General features: G+C 32.1%; 1 protein-coding gene across 1 annotated transcript; it reads right to left on the bottom strand.

Annotated features, from left to right (window-relative positions):
* Positions 1-16,773: 16,773 nt before the first annotated feature.
* Positions 16,774-19,444, bottom strand: LOC134686322 (toll-like receptor 4). The gene has a single exon (XM_063545995.1). It carries the CDS (start codon positions 19,436-19,438, stop codon positions 16,964-16,966), a length of 2,475 nt encoding a protein of 824 aa, XP_063402065.1. The 5' UTR covers positions 19,439-19,444; the 3' UTR covers positions 16,774-16,963.
* Between the last annotated feature and the right edge of the window lie 3,119 nt (positions 19,445-22,563).

Below are 22,563 nucleotides of genomic sequence, written 5' to 3' on the forward strand. Positions count from 1 at the left end.
TGGATATGTTATTCCTCGGAAAAGTACATTATCAATTTTTCTATTTTGAAACGGATATAGTGCATTCAGCGCACGTGTTAAATGTATGTTGCTTCCCGAAAAATCTAAAGTGTTTAAATTATTAAAATAAAACAGTGCGTTAGTTTCTATAACCACAAAGTGTCTGCAGGTCCTTAAATATAATCTAGAAACATTATTTGGCATATTCATAAACGTTTTATTTGTCAGTAATTCCACTAAACAGAAGTCGAAAATCAAAACTTTCAGTTCCCTCATCTCCCGAAAATGTTCACCAAAGTGAGGCTGATGAACAAGATCGATCGCAAGTTTGTTTAAATGTTTTAATTCATTTACAGGAATCATGTAATTAATCGAATCGTTGTTTTTCTTCATATTCTGACTTATATCCAATTCAGAAAGGTTTATCAATGGTTTGAATACACCATTTGGATAAGCCTTAGACACATGTAAATTGTTCCTTGCTAGAGATAATTCAACCAATAATGATAATCCACGGAAGGCATCAAAATGTAAAAATTCCAAATTGTTGTCATTCATCAATAAAGTCTGCAAACTTTTATATTCTGAAAGTTCGGAAGAATTGATCACTGTTAAATTGTTGTAACTAATATCTAAAAAGTTTATAACACGTGGTAGATCCTGTGGAACTGTGGTTAGTTCTTGGTGTCGACATACAGCTGTCGTTCTATTTGAAACACATGTATGTGCATTGCACATTACAATTTGCACAAGAATGACAATCACAAGCATTTTCCCACCTTATATATGATATGTACGAACTGTATACACCTACTGACAGCGTGTTTGAAAGTGGTTGTTATTATTTTGACTAAGCTGTTTTGTTTTTACGTATCATTATAGCTCCTTAAGTGACATAAGTGCATCTTGATAAAGCCTTTGTCAAGATATAATATTTTTTTTACAAAATGACTTTTTCCTTATAAGTAATAACTACCAACCGTGATATCAAAACACAATGAACAAAGAATGGGCCAATCGAATGAATGAAAATCAAAATGGGCAATGCATTATGATAATATATATGTACATGCAAAGAATTGACAAATTTACATCAAAGTGAATACAATTGACCCTAAACATCGTGGTAAAATAAAATATTATATGATATACAATCGGACATCGACGTACGCATTAGATACTAGAGCTCAGTAGTCAATACAGAAGGGCTTTCATGAATTATCAATGATATGGTCCTATTTATAAATTAACTGTTTACAAAACGTTTGAATTTTTAACATACTAAGGTTTTTCTACCTCAGGAATAGATTTCTTTAGCTGTGTTTGGCAAAACTTTTAGGAATTTTTGTTCTCAATGCTCTTCAACTTGTTATTTTTATTTGCCTTTTGTAATTTTGTTTGGATTCGAGAATCACTAATGTCTCTTTTGTAGACTAGCGTAAATACAAAATTAATTCTCATATCTTTGATGAGTTTATTTACCACGAATGTCTATTTAACAATTAACAAAGCCATAAACATTCCGGAAACACCCAGTACAAATACTACTTAGAAGATGAATTTTTTGAAGTTTTTAATGGCCTAATTCAATATTCCATTGAACAAAAAAATCGGAGGACCATATTTGCATTAGAAAACTAAACTCGGTATTAACAACGGTACATTACCGGCTAATCCGCATATTCTACCAAAGAATTTTCCTTCCGTTATATTGACCAATATTAAGTCGGCAGTGAAAGAGGGACAACAGAAATACTAAAATAATATTACTCGAGAAGTTGCATTAACCATAGGTTGATTTAAAGACAATCTAAGGAATGCCTCGAAAATTTTAAATCTCGGTCCTTCTCTTTAATAAATTCTATTAAAAAAAAAATTCCATCATTACATCGTTTGCATCACCAGACTACATGACAATCGAACAAAGGTCTAAAAGAACCATGTGGTTAAAATTTATAGTTTTGGATTACATTTTATCACATTAAGTTATGAATGAATGAATACAAAAAAAAATTATAGATAGAGAAAACGTTTTAACAAATGGATTATCATTCTATTTGCACCAGTTCCGTTTGTAAATTTTTATTATACAGTTAATAACAAGAACAATTTCATTTTCCAGTTAGAAATATCTAGACATTTAGGAAGGTAGCTCCAGTGTTGTAGTAAATGGTCAATTGATACCAAATTAGTCCTTTATATCGATCAATACTCAGTACATTTTGTTTGGTTCAAAACGCAAAAGTTGACAATTTTCAAGTTCGCTTAAATAAACTTCGTTTGAATTGTTTTACACTGTCATTTCGGGGCCTGTTCATTGTTGAAGGCCGCACGGTTACCTACAGTTGTTAATTTCTGTGTCATTTTGTTCTCTTGTAGAGAGTTGTGTAAATGGCAATCATACCACATATTCTTTTTTATCTTGTTCTTCCAAATGTGTGTAAATTACTTCAGTCTATACAGAGACAGGTATTTCTCTGGGAAAAGTATTGCTTTACCATCTCACAAAATTTGAATCAAGAAAGAAGTGTCTTTATAAAATGTCTATCCGAATATTCTAGAAAAGCCTTGTAAACTATTCTTAGTATAATGTTGTATCGATTAAGCATGGTATTGTCTTTTGTGTAAACAGTTTAAAAATAATAACAAGTATTTCAAATCAAATCTTTTTATATTTACTAAAGAAATTTAAAAGAAAAACCTGTACTTAAGTAGATTACAAGGTATTGAACCGTATGGTTTAAAAATTGACAAAAACGGTTATTCAATCATTGTAAACCAACGCGTGATAGCGTTCATGATATTTACGAAGGAATGATTTCAACTTCACCATTTTGAACTCGTGGTTTAATAGCTTCATTGTGAGCAGCAACCCTCTATCAAGAAAATCATGATAGGAAATACAAGCACGGAAATATCGTTACAATAAGAAAGTATATACCCCGTATACAGGTGCTGCTGGAATGTTGCTACTTGGAAATGGAAAGTTCACAATTGAATAACAATGGTCTGTTGCAAAACACGTCCTCTGAATGTAATATATTATCTTGATAATGTCAGTTTAAAAGAATTTTTTGATTGAATCAGAGTGATCCTGTACAAAGTAGGATTAATCCCTCCTTAAGACAAGATACGTGTATACTTATACTCAACATGCACACCAAATAGATTATAAGAGACACCCTTATTATCTACTTCATTAATATACTAATAAGATCTTATAAACGTGTATTATAGCACATGAAAAAGACAACGTACTTAAATACTATATCATATTGGTATTTAATTATTATAAATTGTTGCTAAATGATTCAAAGTGCAACAAAATTTTACAACTTTTCAACCTGATGTTGAGTATTTCTGTCAAAAAAAGAAATCAACCATTTTAATAGCAGAAAATAAATTAAAATGAATGCTTGAATAGTCTCGTTAATGTCATCGTCAATTGCTTCTAGCATAGTTAGAATAAAACATGCCAAAGCTATGATTTCCTATATATCAATATTCAGAAAAATCTAACATAAATGAACACAATGGAAATTCGCCGTAAGGTATTAATTTGCAATAATCCTAATTCATTATCAAAATATACATGATGGGATATAATTGCCAATTGGACAACTCTCAACCAAAAGACATTGAAGTTAAATTATGTAGGTCTAAGTATGGCTTTCGACAATAAGTAAAACACATACTGCATAGTAAGCTTCAAAAGGCCCTGAAATGACGAACGTACATTTTTTTTAAAGTCAACTAAAGACTTGATATATGTACAAAAAGTAATCTAACATAAAACTAAACTCCGAGGAAAACTTCCAGCGGAAAGTTCTTAAGCTAATTTGAAAATCAAAAGTTCAAACATATTAAACGAACTGTCATATTCCTGATTTATAACAGGATTTCTTATGTATAAATGGCGAATTAAACCCGGTTTCATTTCTAAATAAAACTGTCATTTGTATGACAGTTGAATAAAATTCCATTCTATTGACAACATGTGTGACCAAAACAATCAGACATAATAGGTATATTAAGGGTACAGCAGTCAACATTGTGTTTCAATCTTAATCCTTATAACTACAACGAACACAAAAAGACATATAGGCAATACGAAAGTTTACCATAGTTCAATAACACAATGACGGGATGTAGAATGACCGAGTCACATGAAATTGATTTAACCAAAATTAGACTAAACAGTTAAAGTAATTATTTACAAACACAAATAAAAGAATACTATAAAACGTTATTTAGATTAATAACAAAGTCAGTACCTAGAATCTATACTTCAAGACCATAGTGTATTATTTATGATACGGAATTTATCAAGAAGGTGTTTGTATCTTCCGATGGCCTTTTTTTTTTAAAAGAAGGACATACCCCTGGTTAATCAACTTTCTCTTCAGATACTGGTAACGTTTTATACAGTCCGAGTTGCAATCTCTTGAATATCGAATTAGTTGGGAAATGTATATCCCATATGCAGGTGAAGTTGGTATACTGCTATTTAGATGTTAAAAATAGTTATCAAAGGTATTAGGCTTATAATTTAATACGCCAGATGCGCGTTTCGTCTACAGTGACGTTCAGATCGAAATAGTTATAAATCCAAGCAAGTACAAAGTTGAAGAGCATTGAGGAAAAAGAAATAAAAACAATTGTACCAAATATGGCTAGCGTAATCTATGTATGGAAAAAACAAATCATTAATATTTTGAGAAATTTTAACTTTTGTAAACAGGAAATTTATATAAATGACAACATAATTGATATTTATGTCAACACCGAAGCGCTGCCTACTGGGCTGGTGATACAATTAACAATTTTAATATTGAAATTTTTTTCCTCACTTTATGTACTGAGATGACGTCTTGTGTCAATATGAATAAAAGAAGAGGTCTATTAGGAGTGGTTCACAGTTCGATCCCATAAGAATGCCGCTATTTTTTTTGGGAAAAGTTTACCTCCAAATTCAACACACATATTGTCAATAAGAAACTCCAGCATACAGCGTATTTGTTCCTCTGTGTAGCATGTTTTACCTTTTTGTTCACTATTAATAAAATAATTGGTTGGTATCACAAAGTATTAAAATTAAAAGCGTATGCTGCTTTTCTTATTTTTATTTTTTTCAATTTCCCGTGGATATTGGTCGTATACAAGGTTGAAAGATCTAAATTTTTAATAGAATTAATTACAGAGAAAGATCGAGATTTATAATTATTTAGAGGTTATTTTGGGGTATATTTTAGAATCCACATATGATTTTGACGTTTTCTCAGAGACCTTATTGATGGTTTTGACCAAAATCCGGCATAGTGCCCACGTTTACTGGTTTGGCCCATGTTTTGGCGTCGTATACGAACATTTTACATAAAGATAATAATTCACAAATAAAATACTGTTAGAATCGTAAAGTACAACGGTATCGTCTTATTCCGGGTGTCCATTCTTTTATAAGATAAACATATGTATTACACAAAACATGACCTCCTGCTGGTGGTTCACGATCATTTTATTTTATTCAAAAAGTCAGGTCTCAAGTTTTCAAGTTTCGCATACAAGGCGCAAAAAGCGTAGACACATGGCTTTCAAGCGAATTTCGATTTCGATAAAAATGTCAAAAAGGCCAAATAAAGTACTAAGTTGAAAGTATTTAGGACCTTAAATTCCGGTAAGTTTTGCCAAATACAGTTAATTGTATATGTCCCTATGGTTTGAAATCCTTATACTTTTGAAAACTTCCACTTTTAAAAACAGTTAGACAGGAACCATTGAACTTTCAAAAACAAAAATTTGGTCGCGTCAGAATTTGTTTTTCAAGCAACCCTCGAACATATTTTTCTAGTTTTTCTACACTATCAATCAAATTAATTTTTTTTCAAATTAAATTCCATAAAGAATAACAATAAAGGATTCATAACAAATGTTTTTCATCTACTTGACCAAAATATTTGTTTTCATCAAAAAGGGGATCAGAATAATTTTGAGGAGAAAACATATCCCCGCCCCCTTTTAATTGAAATATCAAATAACACCCCAATGAACCCCTTTGTAAAGCTGGTACAAAAATTACACTTTTTCAACATAGCCAATTACAGCACGTATGAATACTAACAAATACTTTGTTCAATTGGGGAAAAAATAATATCAATTCCGGGGTTAAAATAACAGTTAAATCAATTATATAATTATAAATGTTTAACATGTATTGTGAAGGAATACAAAGATTTTTGAGTATTTTTGTAATGTGTATTATGACTAGATACATGTTTTGTACTTAGAAACACAGGAATAAAGACGTAAATCCGTATAAAAATCAATGCTTCCGCGTTCATTTTACAGTGGGTGCATAGTTGAATGTCTAGGTAATTTTTATACGCCCGTCAAAATTTTGACGGGACGTATTAGGGTATACAAATGTCCGGTGTCCGTCCGTCTGTCCATCCGTCCGTCCATCTGTCCGTCTGTCCGGCGTAAACATGTCGCACCGTAACTTGAGAATGACTTATCCAAATTTCATGAAACTTAAGATAGTTGTTTCTTATGGTGGTCAAATGATCTGTATACTTTTTTATGAAAATAAGATTAAAACTTTTTGAGTTACGGCACTTTGTAACTAAAACAGGGGGGTGTTTTTTTCACATGTCGCACCGTATCTCAAAAACGATTCTTGATTATGGCTTTACACTTTAAATACTTCTTAGTTATATTAATCTCAATGTCTGTATACTTTTTGCTGATGATTCAAAATCTAATTTTTGAGTTATTGAGTATTTTGTTAAAAAGGGGGAGGGTTTTTTTACATGTCGCACCGTATCTCAAAAACAATTTATGATTATTGCTTAAAACTTTACACACTTCTTTGTTATATTAATCTAAAAATCTGTATACTTATTGGTGATGACTTAAAACTTTGTTTTGGAGTTATTGAGTATTTTGTTAAACAGGGGAGGTTTTTTGTTATATTAATCTAAAGATCTGCATACTTTTTGGTTTTGATTCAAAATTTTATTTTAGTGATATTCAGTTTTTGTAAAAAAAAAAAATAGGGTTAGGGGTTTCACATGTACCGCCGTGTCTCAAAAACAATATATGGTTATTGCTTAAAACTTTCTCAGAAACTATTTATGATTATTGCATAAAACTTCCACACAAGACGTCGGGCGTATCATGCGCTCATGGTGCAGCTGTTTATTCTAAATAAATTTCCAAATTAACAGATCAAGGAAGTTTTGTTTATATTATTTTACTTTCCATCTTTCATTTTTTGTAGGAGTTCTTTCGCGATATTTCTATAATTCATAATAGAAGTAGTTTATTTGGATACAGAATAAAAAGCATATTTTTATTAAATAAATTTAATGACATCGTACATTATAAGATCTTATAAACTACAGAACAAAGCTAACCTAGAACTGGATAAACTGAGGAAACCAGTGGAACTATTTTTTTTATATAATACATAACCGTTACTTTCTGTTCGCAGAATATACTGATCAGTATTAAAATAACCAAATCAAAAGTTTTTTCCAGGATATCGCAATTTCGTCCTCCTCATTAGACCAAACTATTAAATTCACTTTGTTCCAGATAGTTGCAAATTCATCTGGTATATCATCAAGAGAGATACCCTGTGTAATGACAATGATTTTCTGAAGTTCTTTTGTCAATTTTTCGAACTTTGCCTTCTCGATTTCAAAACGACTCCACTCGTTCTGAAAAATTGAAGGCGTGACCAGAAATATTATATGCCTGCTTAGATGAATAGATCGCGCTCTTTCGTCTGCAATTGGCTCCCCAACTAAAAAATCTCTATCTTCACAACAGATTTTCAGTCCACAATTTTCCATTGTGTCCGTTAGTTCTTTCACAAATTGCGTCCCATCATCTGAATAAGATACATATACATCATACTCAAAGTTTACATTCATTGCCTTTTCCTGCATATTTCGAAATTTTCTATAAAACCAGAATATTATTCGCCGTCGTAAATTGTAAACAAAAGTCACACATATAATAACAAATATTAACGATGCAAGCAACGAACTTCCAATTTTAAGCCAAAGAGTATCACCACATTCCACAAAATACTCCTGAAATTCATCAATTATATTTCCAGTGTAATTAGTTCTTCCATTAGGTATCGGGGTCCAGCATGTATAATTTCCCTTTTGGTCCAAAATTACCTTATGCCTTGAAATCCACAATAAGAAATCGTTTGTGTCACAAGAACAAATAAATGAATTTTTATTCAGATATACCAGAAACGTGCCATGTTTTTCGTACTGTTTGTCTATCCAATCACGAATGCTTTTTTGTAATGTTGTTAACAAATTGTATGATAAATCTAGCTCAATAAGGCTCTCGAATGATATTAGGATTTCTGGAACACTATTCAACATGTTATGAGATAAATTCAAATGCTTTAGTAAGCGTAACTCTCCCAATCCATCACTTGGTATATTCAAAATAAAATTGTATGAAATGTCCAAGGTTTGTATGTTAGGAAAACATTTAAATATAGTCTTGGTTGTGCGTAGGACCTCATAAAGTTTTGATTCTTTAATAATAAGGGTTGTAAGATGTTTCAAAACAGGAAATTTTCCTACAGTTATCACCAAACTTATGCCCGATATATCCAAATATTGAATATGGTTATTGCCTACTATTGATACTTCTGGAAATATTAATGTATCAATATAGGATATTTCCAAATGTCTCAGACGACTCATAAACAGTACTATTTTTTGGATTCCATTTACACCCATAATATGTGTAGTTCTGAAATATTCTATTTGACTTGGAAACAAGATTACCGGAATAATATCAGCATTTCCGATCTCTTCTCTTTCTTCAATCAGACTTTGGTTATTATCTTTTGTATACACATTTAGATAAACAGGATCAGAAAATCTTAGTGGTATGTAGGAAAAATCAAAAAGCTTTACATTTTTCATTTTCAAAACTAGTATGAAAAAGTTACTTGCAAAGTTTTTTATAGCAAATCTATTTCCAGACATCAGTAAGTTTTCAAGGCATTCTGGATATTTGAAAGTAATCAGTGATTGATTTTCAATGAACACAATGTCATTATTTGATAAATCTAAAGTTTTAATGCAGATTGTAGATATATATTTCATATTAGCTGTAGTGAGAGTAACTGGCCCAAGATCACGTGCAGCTACGAAATAAGTTATTTTTCTAAAAAGTATATTATCCATGCTTTTGTGTTGTAGTGGATATAATATTCTTAAACCCTGGGTTAAATGGATATTACTGTTTGTAAGATTTAATGTTTTCAAATTAAAAAAAGGTCGAAGAACATCAGTTTCCATAAGAAGAAATCTGTTACATGTGGACATGTGTAATTCCAATATATTTTCTGGCATGTCGATGAAACTGTTGTTATGTAAATACCGAACATGACAAAATTCAAATCGTATTTTTCGTAAATATTTCAACTCACGAAAATGTTTACCAAAATTTGGTTCTGCTACAAGGTCTATTGAAAGCTCTTGAATATTTACGAGTTCATTTACAGGAAGCTTGTATGAAATGTTACTTTTTCTATCGTCTTTCATATTTCTACTTATATCCAGCTCCGAAAGATTAGACAGTGGCTTAAAGACTCCTAAAGGATATGATGTAACCAAATGTAAATTATTCATGGCCATTGATAAACGGCGCAACAAATATAATCCGTTGAACGCGTAAGGATCAAGAAATTCTAACACATTTCTATTCATGTTTAAATCTTGTAGATATCTGTACTTGTTGAATTCAAATCCTCTGATAATAGATATATTATTATATGTTAAGTCGAGTTTCCTAATATCTAGTGGAAGATTTGTAGGAACTGATGTTAAGCCTTGATTGACACACAGAGCTTCTTTATATCCATGTTGATTGGGTTTAATAATGCACTTGGTAAATACGACAACAAATAAGTGAAAAAACATAATCCAAAACATTTTCAAGCTTTTCTTAATTTTTTTTTTTATTCTGATCAATGACATTTGATTATAATTTAAACGACTCAGACGATAACATGCACCAGTGCACTTGAATTTACTTCCTGTTTGATATCAGTGCTTTTGTATAATATAAGTTATGAAAACGTAAAAATATTCATACCTTTGTTAGTTTGCAACTTAAAATCTGAGTTAAAATACTGTATACTGTTTGTTTTAAGATTTTCCCTGTCGGTCAAGGTCTTGTCCATCGTTTGTCATAAACAACCAATCATATTTTTGTTCTAAAAATGTTCCTTTTCGATTGCGATTGTCCCTTTGACTTCCACTTTTTTCATATTAGGTCTACTTCCTGATTAGTAATGTTCATATAAACTAGAAAAAAGTAAAATCACAAAATACTGAACTCCGAGGAAAATTCAAAACAGAAAGTCCCTTATCGAATGGCAAATCCAAATGATAAAATACATCGAACGAATGGACAACATCTGTCATATTCCTGACTAGTACAGGCATTTTCAATATAGACAATGGTTGATTGAACCTAGTTTTATATCACTCTAACTTGTCAGTTGCAAATCGTTTGTTCTTTTTATTTATGGTCATGTTGACTGATTTGTAGATCTTACTTTCTTGAACATTATTGCTGTTTACAGTTTATCTCTATCGATAATGATATTCAAGATAGTAATCAAAAACAGAAAAATTTCCTAAACAATTACCAATTCAGGGAAAGCAACTGAACAACCAGTCGTCCGATTCATCCGAAAATTTCAAGGCAGATAGCACTTGACCTAATTAACAATTTAACTCCGTGTTCAATTTGCTCTAAATGCTTAAGGCAGCAATACACAGTTAGAAGTTCAGTTTCGCATTATGGCCCCTGTGAATTTGTTAAATATGAAAGTTTTGGAACAATAAAATTGATTTTTAGATAATTGAAGAATAATATAGCCTTCTTAGTCGGTTTATATAAACATTCAGATTGTTTTTAACAAGTGTTATAGGCCATTTATACCGTTGACAGTCCGTATTAGTATTATGTATTTAGGTACCGTTATGTAGTTGACAAATTCCGTTAAATCTGTTCTCTCATTTTGCATTTAAAATGATCTTCTGAAAAACTGCATGTTTTATATGTAACGTATGTAAATAAAAAAAAGTTCATTAGAATAAAATTTAATTGATTTGATGACAATATTTTCTCAATTTCTATCTTAAATGTACACGGATTTTGAAAGCCACTTTCATTTAACAAGTAAGTACATATTTTGTTTCGGGACCAGATGAAGCCCGTCTCCGAGAGCATGAATTTCGCGTAAATTCCCCACTTCCATTTTCAATTTTATCTTATCAGAAAAATATGTCTGACGATATAAATGATTTCAGATGTGAACAATAAAAGTTCAAATGAGTGGGGTTGACGAAAGATAGAAAATGTAAATTCTGTTCTAATAATGACTTTGACGATTACAACAAAAAGTATGTTTATTGCCCATTGAAAGTGAAGCTGTACTTTATTTAATTGACTTTCCTATGCACAGTTTTGATCAGCATACTAGTAAGACATAGTAAATCAGAGACTATACAAAGGGAAGTAAATAATACTTATTTCTCATACAGTTTATAGTGTTGTCATTTTGTAAACAGAATATAATGTAATCGCACATATAATGACTTTATTTTGTAATTACTGACTACCTTTGTGTCGGTTTCTGTGTAATAATAACGTTATCAATAGACTAAAATAATTTTGTTTTTATATGATAATCATTTTTTTTACTTGGCGTAGCAATGTGTAAAATGTGTTCTGGATTTCCCTTCCAAAATTGTTTATTTTAAAAGTGAATAAAAAATTTGATATGCAATTTTTCTCTTTTTTCTGTCTTAAATGGCTATTTGAAATATAATTGATCGTCCAGTGTCCAGTTTGAAGACCGTTTTAGTTAGTGTGCACGCGTGGGTGGATGTAAAAATAACTGTAATTATAATTTAGTTTCAAGAAAACTCATTTTTCAAATATATTTTAATCTTAATAGATAAAAAATATTTATACAGCACTGTCTGGTTTATCTGGTTTAATCAATGTACATGTATACATAAACAAAACAGCAGTCATAAGGTAAACAAATAATAACCTAGCTAAACCAAACTGCGTTGGATTCAATAACAAAGACCGGTCACAATAAGTAATACTGTTAACTTGGTACGGAGAAAATGACATAAACATATATTTTAAGCTCATTATTGGTTAATAACGAATAAAAATCTGTAACTGAACGTTTTGTTATAATTTCAACAACATGTTATTTTGTATTGTTTTTTGTTTTTTTTTATCTTCCATTTTCGTTTGTAAGGCAACAGAAAGTTTGAGCTTCGAACATCTACATAATTATAGACTTTATACCAAAAAATCCCCATTTAATTATTTTTTTTAACAATTAATACATGGAAACAATATAAAATCGTTTTTAAAACACTGCAAATCATTCATTTAAATTGCTATATTGGTATTGTTATTAAGTGCATTGAAATGAATGTAATATAACAAACATCGAATTCCATGAAAAATTTGATTATATGCTATTGGAGTGCGATTTTAAATTTGAGAAAAGAAATCAAATTACACAAATACTGAACTTCGAGTGAAATTCTAAACCAAATGTCCCAAAAAAAATGACAACTTCAAAAGCTTAAACGCACGAAACGAAGGGATAACGACTGTCATATTCGCGAATTATGGTATATTACTTGTCTTTAGCTCGTCTGTCATTATGGTCTTTTTAATAGGTGGTCATGCACAGCCGATCGTGCATTCGTTTTTAAACTTTTAGATTCATGTCGCAGGGTAGTAAATTTGCCTATATAGATGATTTGACGCGTCTTTCGTAACGGAATGGTGATTAATCTTTGCTTACCTGAGTATTGTTTGTTGAACTAGCGTTTGATTTTTGTTATCGAATGGTGGTGTTTTGTCTCTGGGTCTTCCTTTTTCATATCAAGTCCATTTTCTGGTTGGTAATGCTAGAATATGGTTTGTTTCTTTACTAATAGATTGCATTTTTTAAAATACAGACAATGAAATTTCCCATAGGAACTGCCGGTTAAAACTGTGCCACTTTTACTATGCAGTTTTATTAAAAAGAAATTGTATCCTAAAATGGTCATGAAAGTTGATAAGCACTCCTATATTTTCAAAGTTCAAAACATAGGGCTGTGCGGAATATTTTCAACATGTATATGCCCTGAACTAGTAAGAGTGCGCCCCGAACATTTTAGAGTTTAACCTTATACTAATTATGTACTATCCCTTCCTTCACTGTGTGCCTACTTTTCACTGCGAGGAATATGATCGAAGACATCGTTTTAACCACGTGTTGTAGCAGGACAACGCTCGTTATCACGTAGCACACATTTCAATGCACGTTTTGGTGTAAACTTACATTCGTGTGTTGTCATGGCCAGCAATGTCTCTAGATTTTTCGCGAATAGAAAAAGTTTGGGCCAAACTTCGAGTAAGAGTTAAAATGAACCAGAAACGCTCGAGCAGCTCCGAACAGCACTGTTCATGGAATGAAACAACATCCCTCAAGACTTTATTCAACGTCTAAATAATTCGATGTGACGGAGGTGCCAGGCCGTAAAAAATGCAAGAGGTGTTCAAACACGGTATTGACATTTTAACTTAAGTTTTGCACTCGTCCTTTTAAAAGTGTCTGCAAAACTATAATATTGATTCAAGTAAAGAAATCTTGTTATTGTTCTCTTCAAAATTATGTTAGCTAACGATTCCATCAACTTATTGTTATATTTTTTGTTATAAATGATATTACAAAAATGTAACGTTTCTGTTTTTACCTAGCATATACATTGCATATGTAGGAGTCTGAGATTCGATAGTGACGCTGATGTGCGATAGTGACGCTGAAGTGCAATGGTCAAACTAAAGTGGGATGGTCTATGACGAAAAGCAGTGGTCCGTTGGCTTATTTGCGATTGTCTATTTGTCGCATGATAACAATTTGAAATCTATAGACGAGCTTTTACTGGTATTGTGCATCAATATTTATAAATTAGTTGCTTAAATGTCATTTAACTGTTCTTTGTATCTGTCATATTTTCTTCAAAAGTAAACAAAATCAGTTTACCCTATGTTCAATTAATTTTAGACGTAGTGGCTTTGTTTCTTGATGTACAAGGAAATAAAATACAAAACTTTTACAAGCGACTTTGGAAATCTTTCAGCCTAAATTTGGCTGAAATTTATTCAAAAAACCAGATATCAACACTACGTAAACATCAGTTTTACGGTAAACATCTTTCATCAAGAATTGTATAATGGTTCACCAATACAGTTTGTCTGTGTCTCAACTCAATAGCGACTTGTTTTCGAGAACATAAATCTTTAGATAGCATATTTTAAGTCGACTAATCTATGACAGAATTGATTGTGGCCTATTGTGACATTTTGATTGCACGTGTACTCGCCTTGCAAGGGATGCGTGCATTGCAGATGATGCTTAGGTGGCAGAAACCAGTTATTCTACAATAAATCTTTATAATTTCACGGATTTATGATTCTTTAAAATTCATTTAAGCTAATTATATACAGATAAAATGTATGGTTTCAGGTAACTAAGATGTGTGCATGCTTATGCAAATATATAGAAAACCGTGGGTGTCCGTCCAGCATAGAGATTGTAAAGCATATAAATGCATTACAAATAAGGCAACAATGATGCTCTGATACCAATTGTATCCTCACCGGCAGAATCCTGCTAAAAGCCGACAAGAATGTTAGGCAAAATCCAAGATATGATTGATATTCATTGAATTAACGCCTTTTCGTTATCACAAACTAGTCAAAACATTTACTAAATTCTATCATCGGTATAAGGAAATAATTCGTAAATATAACTCAACATGCAGGCATCTTATACGTTCAGGTATTTCACATCCATTTTTTTTGGTAATATTCTTTACAAAGCACAAAAATGTCAGTATTCACCTCAAATGCTTTCAAAACCTTTAAACAAGGGTTAGACCTTATTAAGAATGGATATAGTTACGATACTGTTGTCAGGTCACTACAGATTGCAGATTTTGGTTTTAATATTGATTCGCGTATAGGGTCTTCGCATCGGAACAAAAACATTTATTTGGAAAAAAAACCAGTTGTTGGCATTACACGGGTTATGTTCTTCTCATATATTTTATGAAAGTATGATACTAAACCCCTAACGGGAGGGATTGTGCCTGATATTTATATGATAAAGACATAATATTTCAATCAGTTTAATTGAAGTCTGGAGCTGGTATGTCAGTTAACTGCTAGTAGTCTGTTGTTATTTATGTATTTATGTATTTTTGTCATTTTATTCATTTTCTTTTGTAACATCTTCTGAACAGAATTTAAATGTGCGTATTGTTATGCGTTTTGTTTTCTACATTGGCTAGAGGTATAGGGGGGGCTGAGTTCTAAAAAAAAACATGTTTAACCCCGCCGCAATTTTGCGCCTGTCCCCAGTCAGGAGCCTTTGGCCTTTGTTAGTCTTGTATGATTTTTAATTTTAGTTTCTTGTGTATAATTCGAAGTTTAGTATGACGTCCATTATTACTGTACTAGTAAACATATTTTTAAAGGGGTAGCTGAAGGACTCCTAAGGGTGCGGGAGTTTTTCGCTACATTGAAGACCCATTGGTGGCCTTCGGCTGTTGTCTGCTCTATGATCGGGTTGTTGTCGCTTTGACACATTCCCCATTTCCTTTCTCAATTTCATTGTCTGAACCTTTCCTTGCCATCATCATGCCTTACATTGCCAAAAGCGATTTTTTTACGGTATGGAACCATTCTACGGTTGACAAAGGGAGGTAATTTGTTTAAAAGGTGTGGAATAACAGAATCAAATCGGTTGAAGGACTCCTAAGGGTGCGGGAGTTTTTCGCTACATTGAAGACCCATTGGTGGCCTTCGGCTGTTGTCTGCTCTATGATCGGGTTGTTGTCGCTTTGACACATTCCCCTTTTCCTTTCTCAATTTTATTGTCTGAACCTTTCCTTACCATCATCATGCTTTACATTGCCAAAAGCGATTTTTTTACGGTATGGAACCAGTCTACGGTTGACAAAGGGAGGTAATTTGTTTAAAAAGTGTGGAATAACAGAATCAAATCGGTAATTGGCAAATGGACTATTGTCATGGTACTGTTCAAATTTTAATTTTTCTCAAGAAAATAAGGCCCGCCTTCCCTTTGTCCATTTGTTATTTCTAATTGATTTTTAATAACAATTCTTTCACATACATGTACTCGGATTTAAGCGTTACTGCTGAAGGTAAACCAGAAAAACGCTTTTTTTTTGGTGATTAAGATAAAAACACAATTTGGACTGCTGTACCCCAATTTTTTATAATTTTTTTTACATTTTTACTTTTTATGTCTGTTTGTGGTATTCACGCATCGTTGTCAATATAATGGAATTTGATGCGATTATCATACAAGTGAGAGGTTAAGCTAGCTATAAAACAAGGTTCAATCCACTGTTTTCTAAATAAGAAAATGCATGTACCAAGTCAGGAAGATGGCAGTTCTTATCAAATCGTTTCATGTGTTTCCGATTTTGATTTTCATTTGATTAGGGATTTTCCGTTTTGAATTTTCCTCCGAGATCAGTATTTTTGTGATATTACTTTTTAACCCGAGAGTATTACCAGCTCAGCTCGGCATTTACATGATTTATAACCAATCTTTCTTAAATTATACGTTTAATTAAAAAGAAACTAAGGTTACAATTTCCTCGGGCAAAGTTGACTTTACATTGATTTCGATAAAATTTCCGTCATTTCGGCTATTATATGTAGCTCTTCAATTGTTTTGGTTCTGATTCTTACGTTTTTTAAATATTTAACATTAGCTAAATTTTGTACATAACAAACAATTATTTCATGTTACTAGCGAAAGTGTTAACGTATACGGAATAAAGGTTAAGTTCTAAAATAACCAAAGCAGAAGTTTTTTCCATGCTACAGCAATTTCTTCCTCCTCGTCGGGCCAAACTATTAGATTTACTTTGTTCCAGATTGTTGCAAATTCAACTGGTATATCATCAAGAGAGATACCCTGTGTAATGACAATGATTTTCTGGAGTTCTTTTGCCAATTTTTCGAACTTTGCTCTCTCGATTTCAAAACGACTCCACTCGTTTTGGACAATTGAAGGCGTGACAAGAAATATTATATGTCTGCTTACATGAATAGATCGCGCTCTTTCGTCTGCCGCTGACTCCCCGACTAAAAAATCTCTATCTTCACAACAGATTTTCAATCCACAATTTTCTATCGTGTCTGTAAGTTCTTTCACAAATTGCGTTCCATCATCTGAATAAGAAACGTATACATCATACTCAAAGTTTACATTTACTGACTCTTCTTGCATTCTGCGAAGTGTTCGGTAAAACCAAAATATTATTCGCCGTCTTAAATTGTAACATAAAGTGGCACAGATTATAATGAATATTATAGATGCTAGTAGAGAACTTCCTACTTTTAGCCAAATTGTATCATCACATTCCACAAAATATTCCTGATAACTGTTCACTATATTCCCAGTATAGTTAGTTCTTCCGTTGTCTGCCGGTACCAAACATGTATAGTTTCCCTTTTGATCCAATATGGCCTTATTATTGGAAAGCCATAATATAAAATCCTTAGTGTCACACGAACAAATGAATGAATTTTTATTCAGATATAATCGAAACTGTCCATGTTTTTCGTACTGTTTATCTATCCAATTACGAATACTTCTTTTTAAAGTTGTTAACAAATTGTACGATACATCTAGCTCAATAATGCTTTCAAATGATATCAGGACATCTGGAACACTTTCAAACATGTTATGAGATAAATTCAAATGTTTTAGTAAACGTAACTCTCCTAAACCATCACTTGGTATATTCCAAATAAAATTGTATGAAATGTCCAAGGTTTGTATGTTAGGAAACCATTTAAATATTGTCTTGTTTGTTCGCAGGACGTCATATAGTTTTGATTCTTTCATAATTAGGGTTCTAAGGTGTTTCAAAACCGGGAATTTTCCTACAGTTATCACCGAACTTATACCCGATATATCAAGATATTGAATATGGTTATTTCCAACTATTGATATTTCCGGAAATATGTATGTATCCATATAGGATAATTCGAAATGCCTCAAACGGCTTTGAAACATTATTATTTTTTTAATTCCGTTTACACCCATTATGTGTGTAATTCTGAAATATTCTACTTTAGATGGAGGTATGATCACTGGTATGATATTAACGCTACCGCCCTCTTCTCTCTCTTCAATCAGACTTTGGTTATTACCCTTTGTATACACATTCAGATACACTGGATTATTGAATTCTATTGGCATATATGAATAATCGAAAAGCTTTAAGTTTCTCATTTTTCCAAAGAATATAAAAAAGTTTATTGCAAAGTTGTTCAAAGCAAATCTATTTCCAGATAGCAGTATGTTCTCAAAACATTCTGGAAATTTGAAAGATAGCAGGGATTGATTTTTAATGGAAACAATGTCATTATTTGATAAATCCAAGGTTTTTACGCAAATTGTAGATATATATTTCATGTCAGCTGTAGTAAGAGTCACAGCTCCAAGATCGAGTTCTGCAACGTAATTAGTTATACCTCTGAACAGTATATTATCCATGTTTTTGTTTTGTAGAGGATATAATATTTTTAAGCCCCGAGTCAAATGTATATTACTGTTTGTAAGATTCAAAGTTTTTAAATTCGAAAATGGGCCAAGGACATTGGTTTCCATAACAACAAACCTGTAACATGCTGACATGTGTAATTCCGTTACATTTTCAGGCATATCACTGAAGCTATGATTATGCAAATACCGCACATGACAAAATTCGAATCGTAGTTTTTGTAAATATTTCATATCACGAAAATGGTTACCAAAATGAGGTTGGGCTACAAGGTCTATGGAAAGCTCTTGAATATTTACAAGTTCATTCACCGGAATCCTGTACGAGCTGTTACCTTTACTGTCATGTTTCATATTTCTACTGATATCCAACTCCAAAAGATTAGACAGTGACTTAAACACTCCTAAAGGATATGATGTATCCAATTGTAAGTTATTCCTTGACATTGATAAACGGCGCAACAATCGTAATCCGCTGAACGCCGAAGAATCTAAACATTCTAACACATTTCTGTTTATGATCAATTCTTGTAAATATATGTACATGCTGAATTCGCCTTCTGTTATATTAGAAATTCTATTATAACTTAAATCAAGTTTCTTTATATCGTGTGGAAGATCTGTAGGAACCGATGTTAAGCCTTGATTCATACATAGGGCTTCTTTATACCCATGCTGTTTCTGTTTGATGGTGCATTTTGAAACAACGCAGACAAAAAGGTGAACAAACATAATCCAGACCATTTCCATAATTACCTGAGCTATGAATGACACTAGATATGCGTTTAAATCGTATTTTAACAAATTATTTCTGTGCACAATAATGTGGTTGAAATTTAATCCGATTTAGATGACTGAATGAACAAATAAACTGGAATTTACTTCCTAGCTGTATAAAAAGAAGGTGTGGTATATTTGTCCATGACACAACTCTCCATTACTACTGATATTCTAGTATAACATTTAAATACCTAAACATTTAGTGTGATATAAGAGATTTTTAAAATGATACCATCCATATTGTGTCTCTTTGTGTTTTCAAGAAGTTACAACGGATATTTGAGATGTGTATCGTTTGTATCTCTGTATGCGTTATACATTTAATAATAATTAGAAAATTAAAATAATGTGTATCTATTTTACCAGGTTAATCCTGTTTCATCCAAGTAGTTCTACTTAGAATGTTTTATGGTTTTTGTTTAAGTGGAAATTGCCTTAACCTCAAATTGTTTACCCTTACCCTATGAATTCAGTTAAATTCACATTAAAATTATTGCTGATTTAGTTATTGTTTTGAATTATTTCAAAATTAAAGTTTATTTTTTGAATTCATATTTTTTTTACTAGATATGATGTTGAATGAAAAAAAGGAACTAGTTATTGATCAATTGCGCTTTCGTGTTTGAGTTTTGTTGTTCCTTGTTTGATATTCTTTGTACATGTTTGCGCTTATCTGGTTTTATCTATGTGTATTGTTGTTTGAAGGTGTGGCTGATTTAAGTCATTCTTTATACTCTTGCATTTTAACAAAAAATAATAAATACGAATTATTTACATTTGACTTTATTAGTCAGCACGTGACATGAATCATCATTGATATGATTATAATTATAAATTACTTGTTTATAAATTTGTCATTTCTTTAAAATACTGAGGATGTTTTACCCCAGGAAAATATAACTATCCACTTGTATTTTTTGTCTATCTGATGAGTTAAGCCTTTTTCAACTGATTTTTATAGTTCGTTCTTATGGTGTACTGTTATCCCTCTGTCCCAGGTTAGGGGTAGGGTTGGGATCCCTCTAACATGTTTAACCCCGCCGCATTATTATTACAAGTGCCTGTCCCAAGTCAGGAACCTGTAATTCGGTGGTTGTCGTTTGTTTATGTGTTACATATTTGTTTTTCGGTCATTTTTTTTTTACATAAATAAGGCCGTTAGTTTTCTCGTTTGAATTGTTTTACATTGTCTTATCGGGGTCTTTTATAGCTGACTATGCGGTATGGGCTTTGCTCATTGTTGAAGGCCGTACGGTGACCTATAGATGTTAATGTTTGTGTCATTTTGGTCTTTTGTGGATAGTTGTCTCATTGGCAATCATACCACATCTTTTTTTTTCATATATTAGGCTATATTTGACAAATCTTACGGAATATCGGTTCCTCAGTGGTTAATAATTTCGAACTTTATTTGGACTTTTTAACGTGTTTTTTGCTTTGAACGTCAGGAGAGTGCCACCTGTTGGGCAGGATTTGCTTATCCTTTTTGGGGTAACTGAAATCAAGAATTATCCATCCTCATATTAAACTTGTTTTCTTTGTCGCCGATGATAGAAAACATATATTTCAATTTTGTTTGGTATGGTGGTCCGGATGTACCATTTCACCATTTCACGTTTTCGTGTTTTTTCCTTTCACTTTACAAACGCGAAATCGGGAAACCGGGAAATCGGGAAAGCGAAATTGAGAAATCTGGAAATCGAGAAATTGGGAAATCGAGAAATAGAGAAATTGAGAAATCGGGAAAGCAAGAAATAATAGAAAACATATATTTCAATTTTGTTTGGTATGGTGGCCCGGATGTACCATTTCACCTTTTCGCGTTTTCGTGTTTTCTCCTTTCACTTTACAAACGCGAAATCGGGAAACCGAGAAATCGAGAAAGCGAAATCGAGAAATCTGGAAATCGAGAAATTGGGAAATCGAGAAATAGGGAAATCGAGAAATAGGGAAATTGAGACATCGGGAAAGCAAGAAAGCAAAAACACAAACGCCAAAACGTGTAAACGTGAGATCAATTTCTCGATTTCGCGTTATTGCTTTCTTGCTTTCTCGATTTTCCGATCATTGCCAAGAATCTGTCCGGTTTAAGGGAGATAACTCAATTTGATAACAATTAATTGTATCGACAAGGACGATAACCCATCCTCGCTCCACATGGGGTTACTTGATAATTTGACATGTGCGATAAGACGCACAATTGAGGGGTCGAACACCCGCTGTTTTGTAAAGATAATTTCAGTTAAAACCAATACCAGATGTTATCTATAAGATAATTTCGAATCATGTTTTCTGTATTTTGTTGCAGTTTGTTAAATTGATTGAAGGCCGGAGGGATCTTCGATCTATGTTGAAACCCGGGACTTCTAAAGAAGATTATAAGGCCTAGTTGAAACGTCTCGCGATGTTTGATCTCAATTGGTAAATGTAAGATGCATATAAATAAAAATAGATATTATTTTTTAAAATGAATTGAGCATCAAACTGACTGAAATGTAATTGAAATTTTAGTACAACTATTTCACATGTAATTGGCTGAAAGTCTGTTGTCTTACGATTCTTTTTTTATTCATATAATCTGATGTCCAGTAGTTGTCGTTTGTTTATGTGATTCACAAGTGTTTCTAATTTTTTTTTATAAACATTAAACCGTTGGTTTTACACTACTATTTTTTTTGTTGCCCTTTATAGCTTGCTTGTTCGGTGTGAGACTAAGCTCCGTGTTGAACACCGTACCTTGACCTATAATGGTTTACTTAAACAAATTGTGACTTGGATGGAGAGTTGTCTCATTGGCACTCATACCACATCTTCCTTTATCTATAACTGGTACCTCAAGAATTCGAAATGTCTTTCATTTTATTTCATTTCAAACATTCATTGACAGTTCATAATTATTAAATTTAAGAGTATACTTTGAGTGCGGATAACAACACAATTCCTCGAGTAAAATAAAGTGTTGTTGGTTAATGTCTGTCATAATTTTTTTCGTAAATTCTTTTGTTATGAATGAGGCCGTTAGTCTTCTCAATTGAATAATTTTATTTTTGTTGGGGCCTTTTATAGCCGATTATATGGTATGTGTTTTCTCATTG

Source organism: Mytilus trossulus, chromosome 10, assembly GCF_036588685.1.
Source record: "Mytilus trossulus isolate FHL-02 chromosome 10, PNRI_Mtr1.1.1.hap1, whole genome shotgun sequence".
Classification (NCBI taxonomy): Eukaryota; Metazoa; Mollusca; class Bivalvia; order Mytilida; family Mytilidae; genus Mytilus; species Mytilus trossulus.

What these genes read in the sequence shown, in the direction of transcription:
- LOC134686322 (XM_063545995.1), bottom strand. Translation starts at nt 19,438, where the DNA reads ATGGAAATGGTCTGGATTATGTTTGTTCACCTTTTTGTCTGCGTTGTT.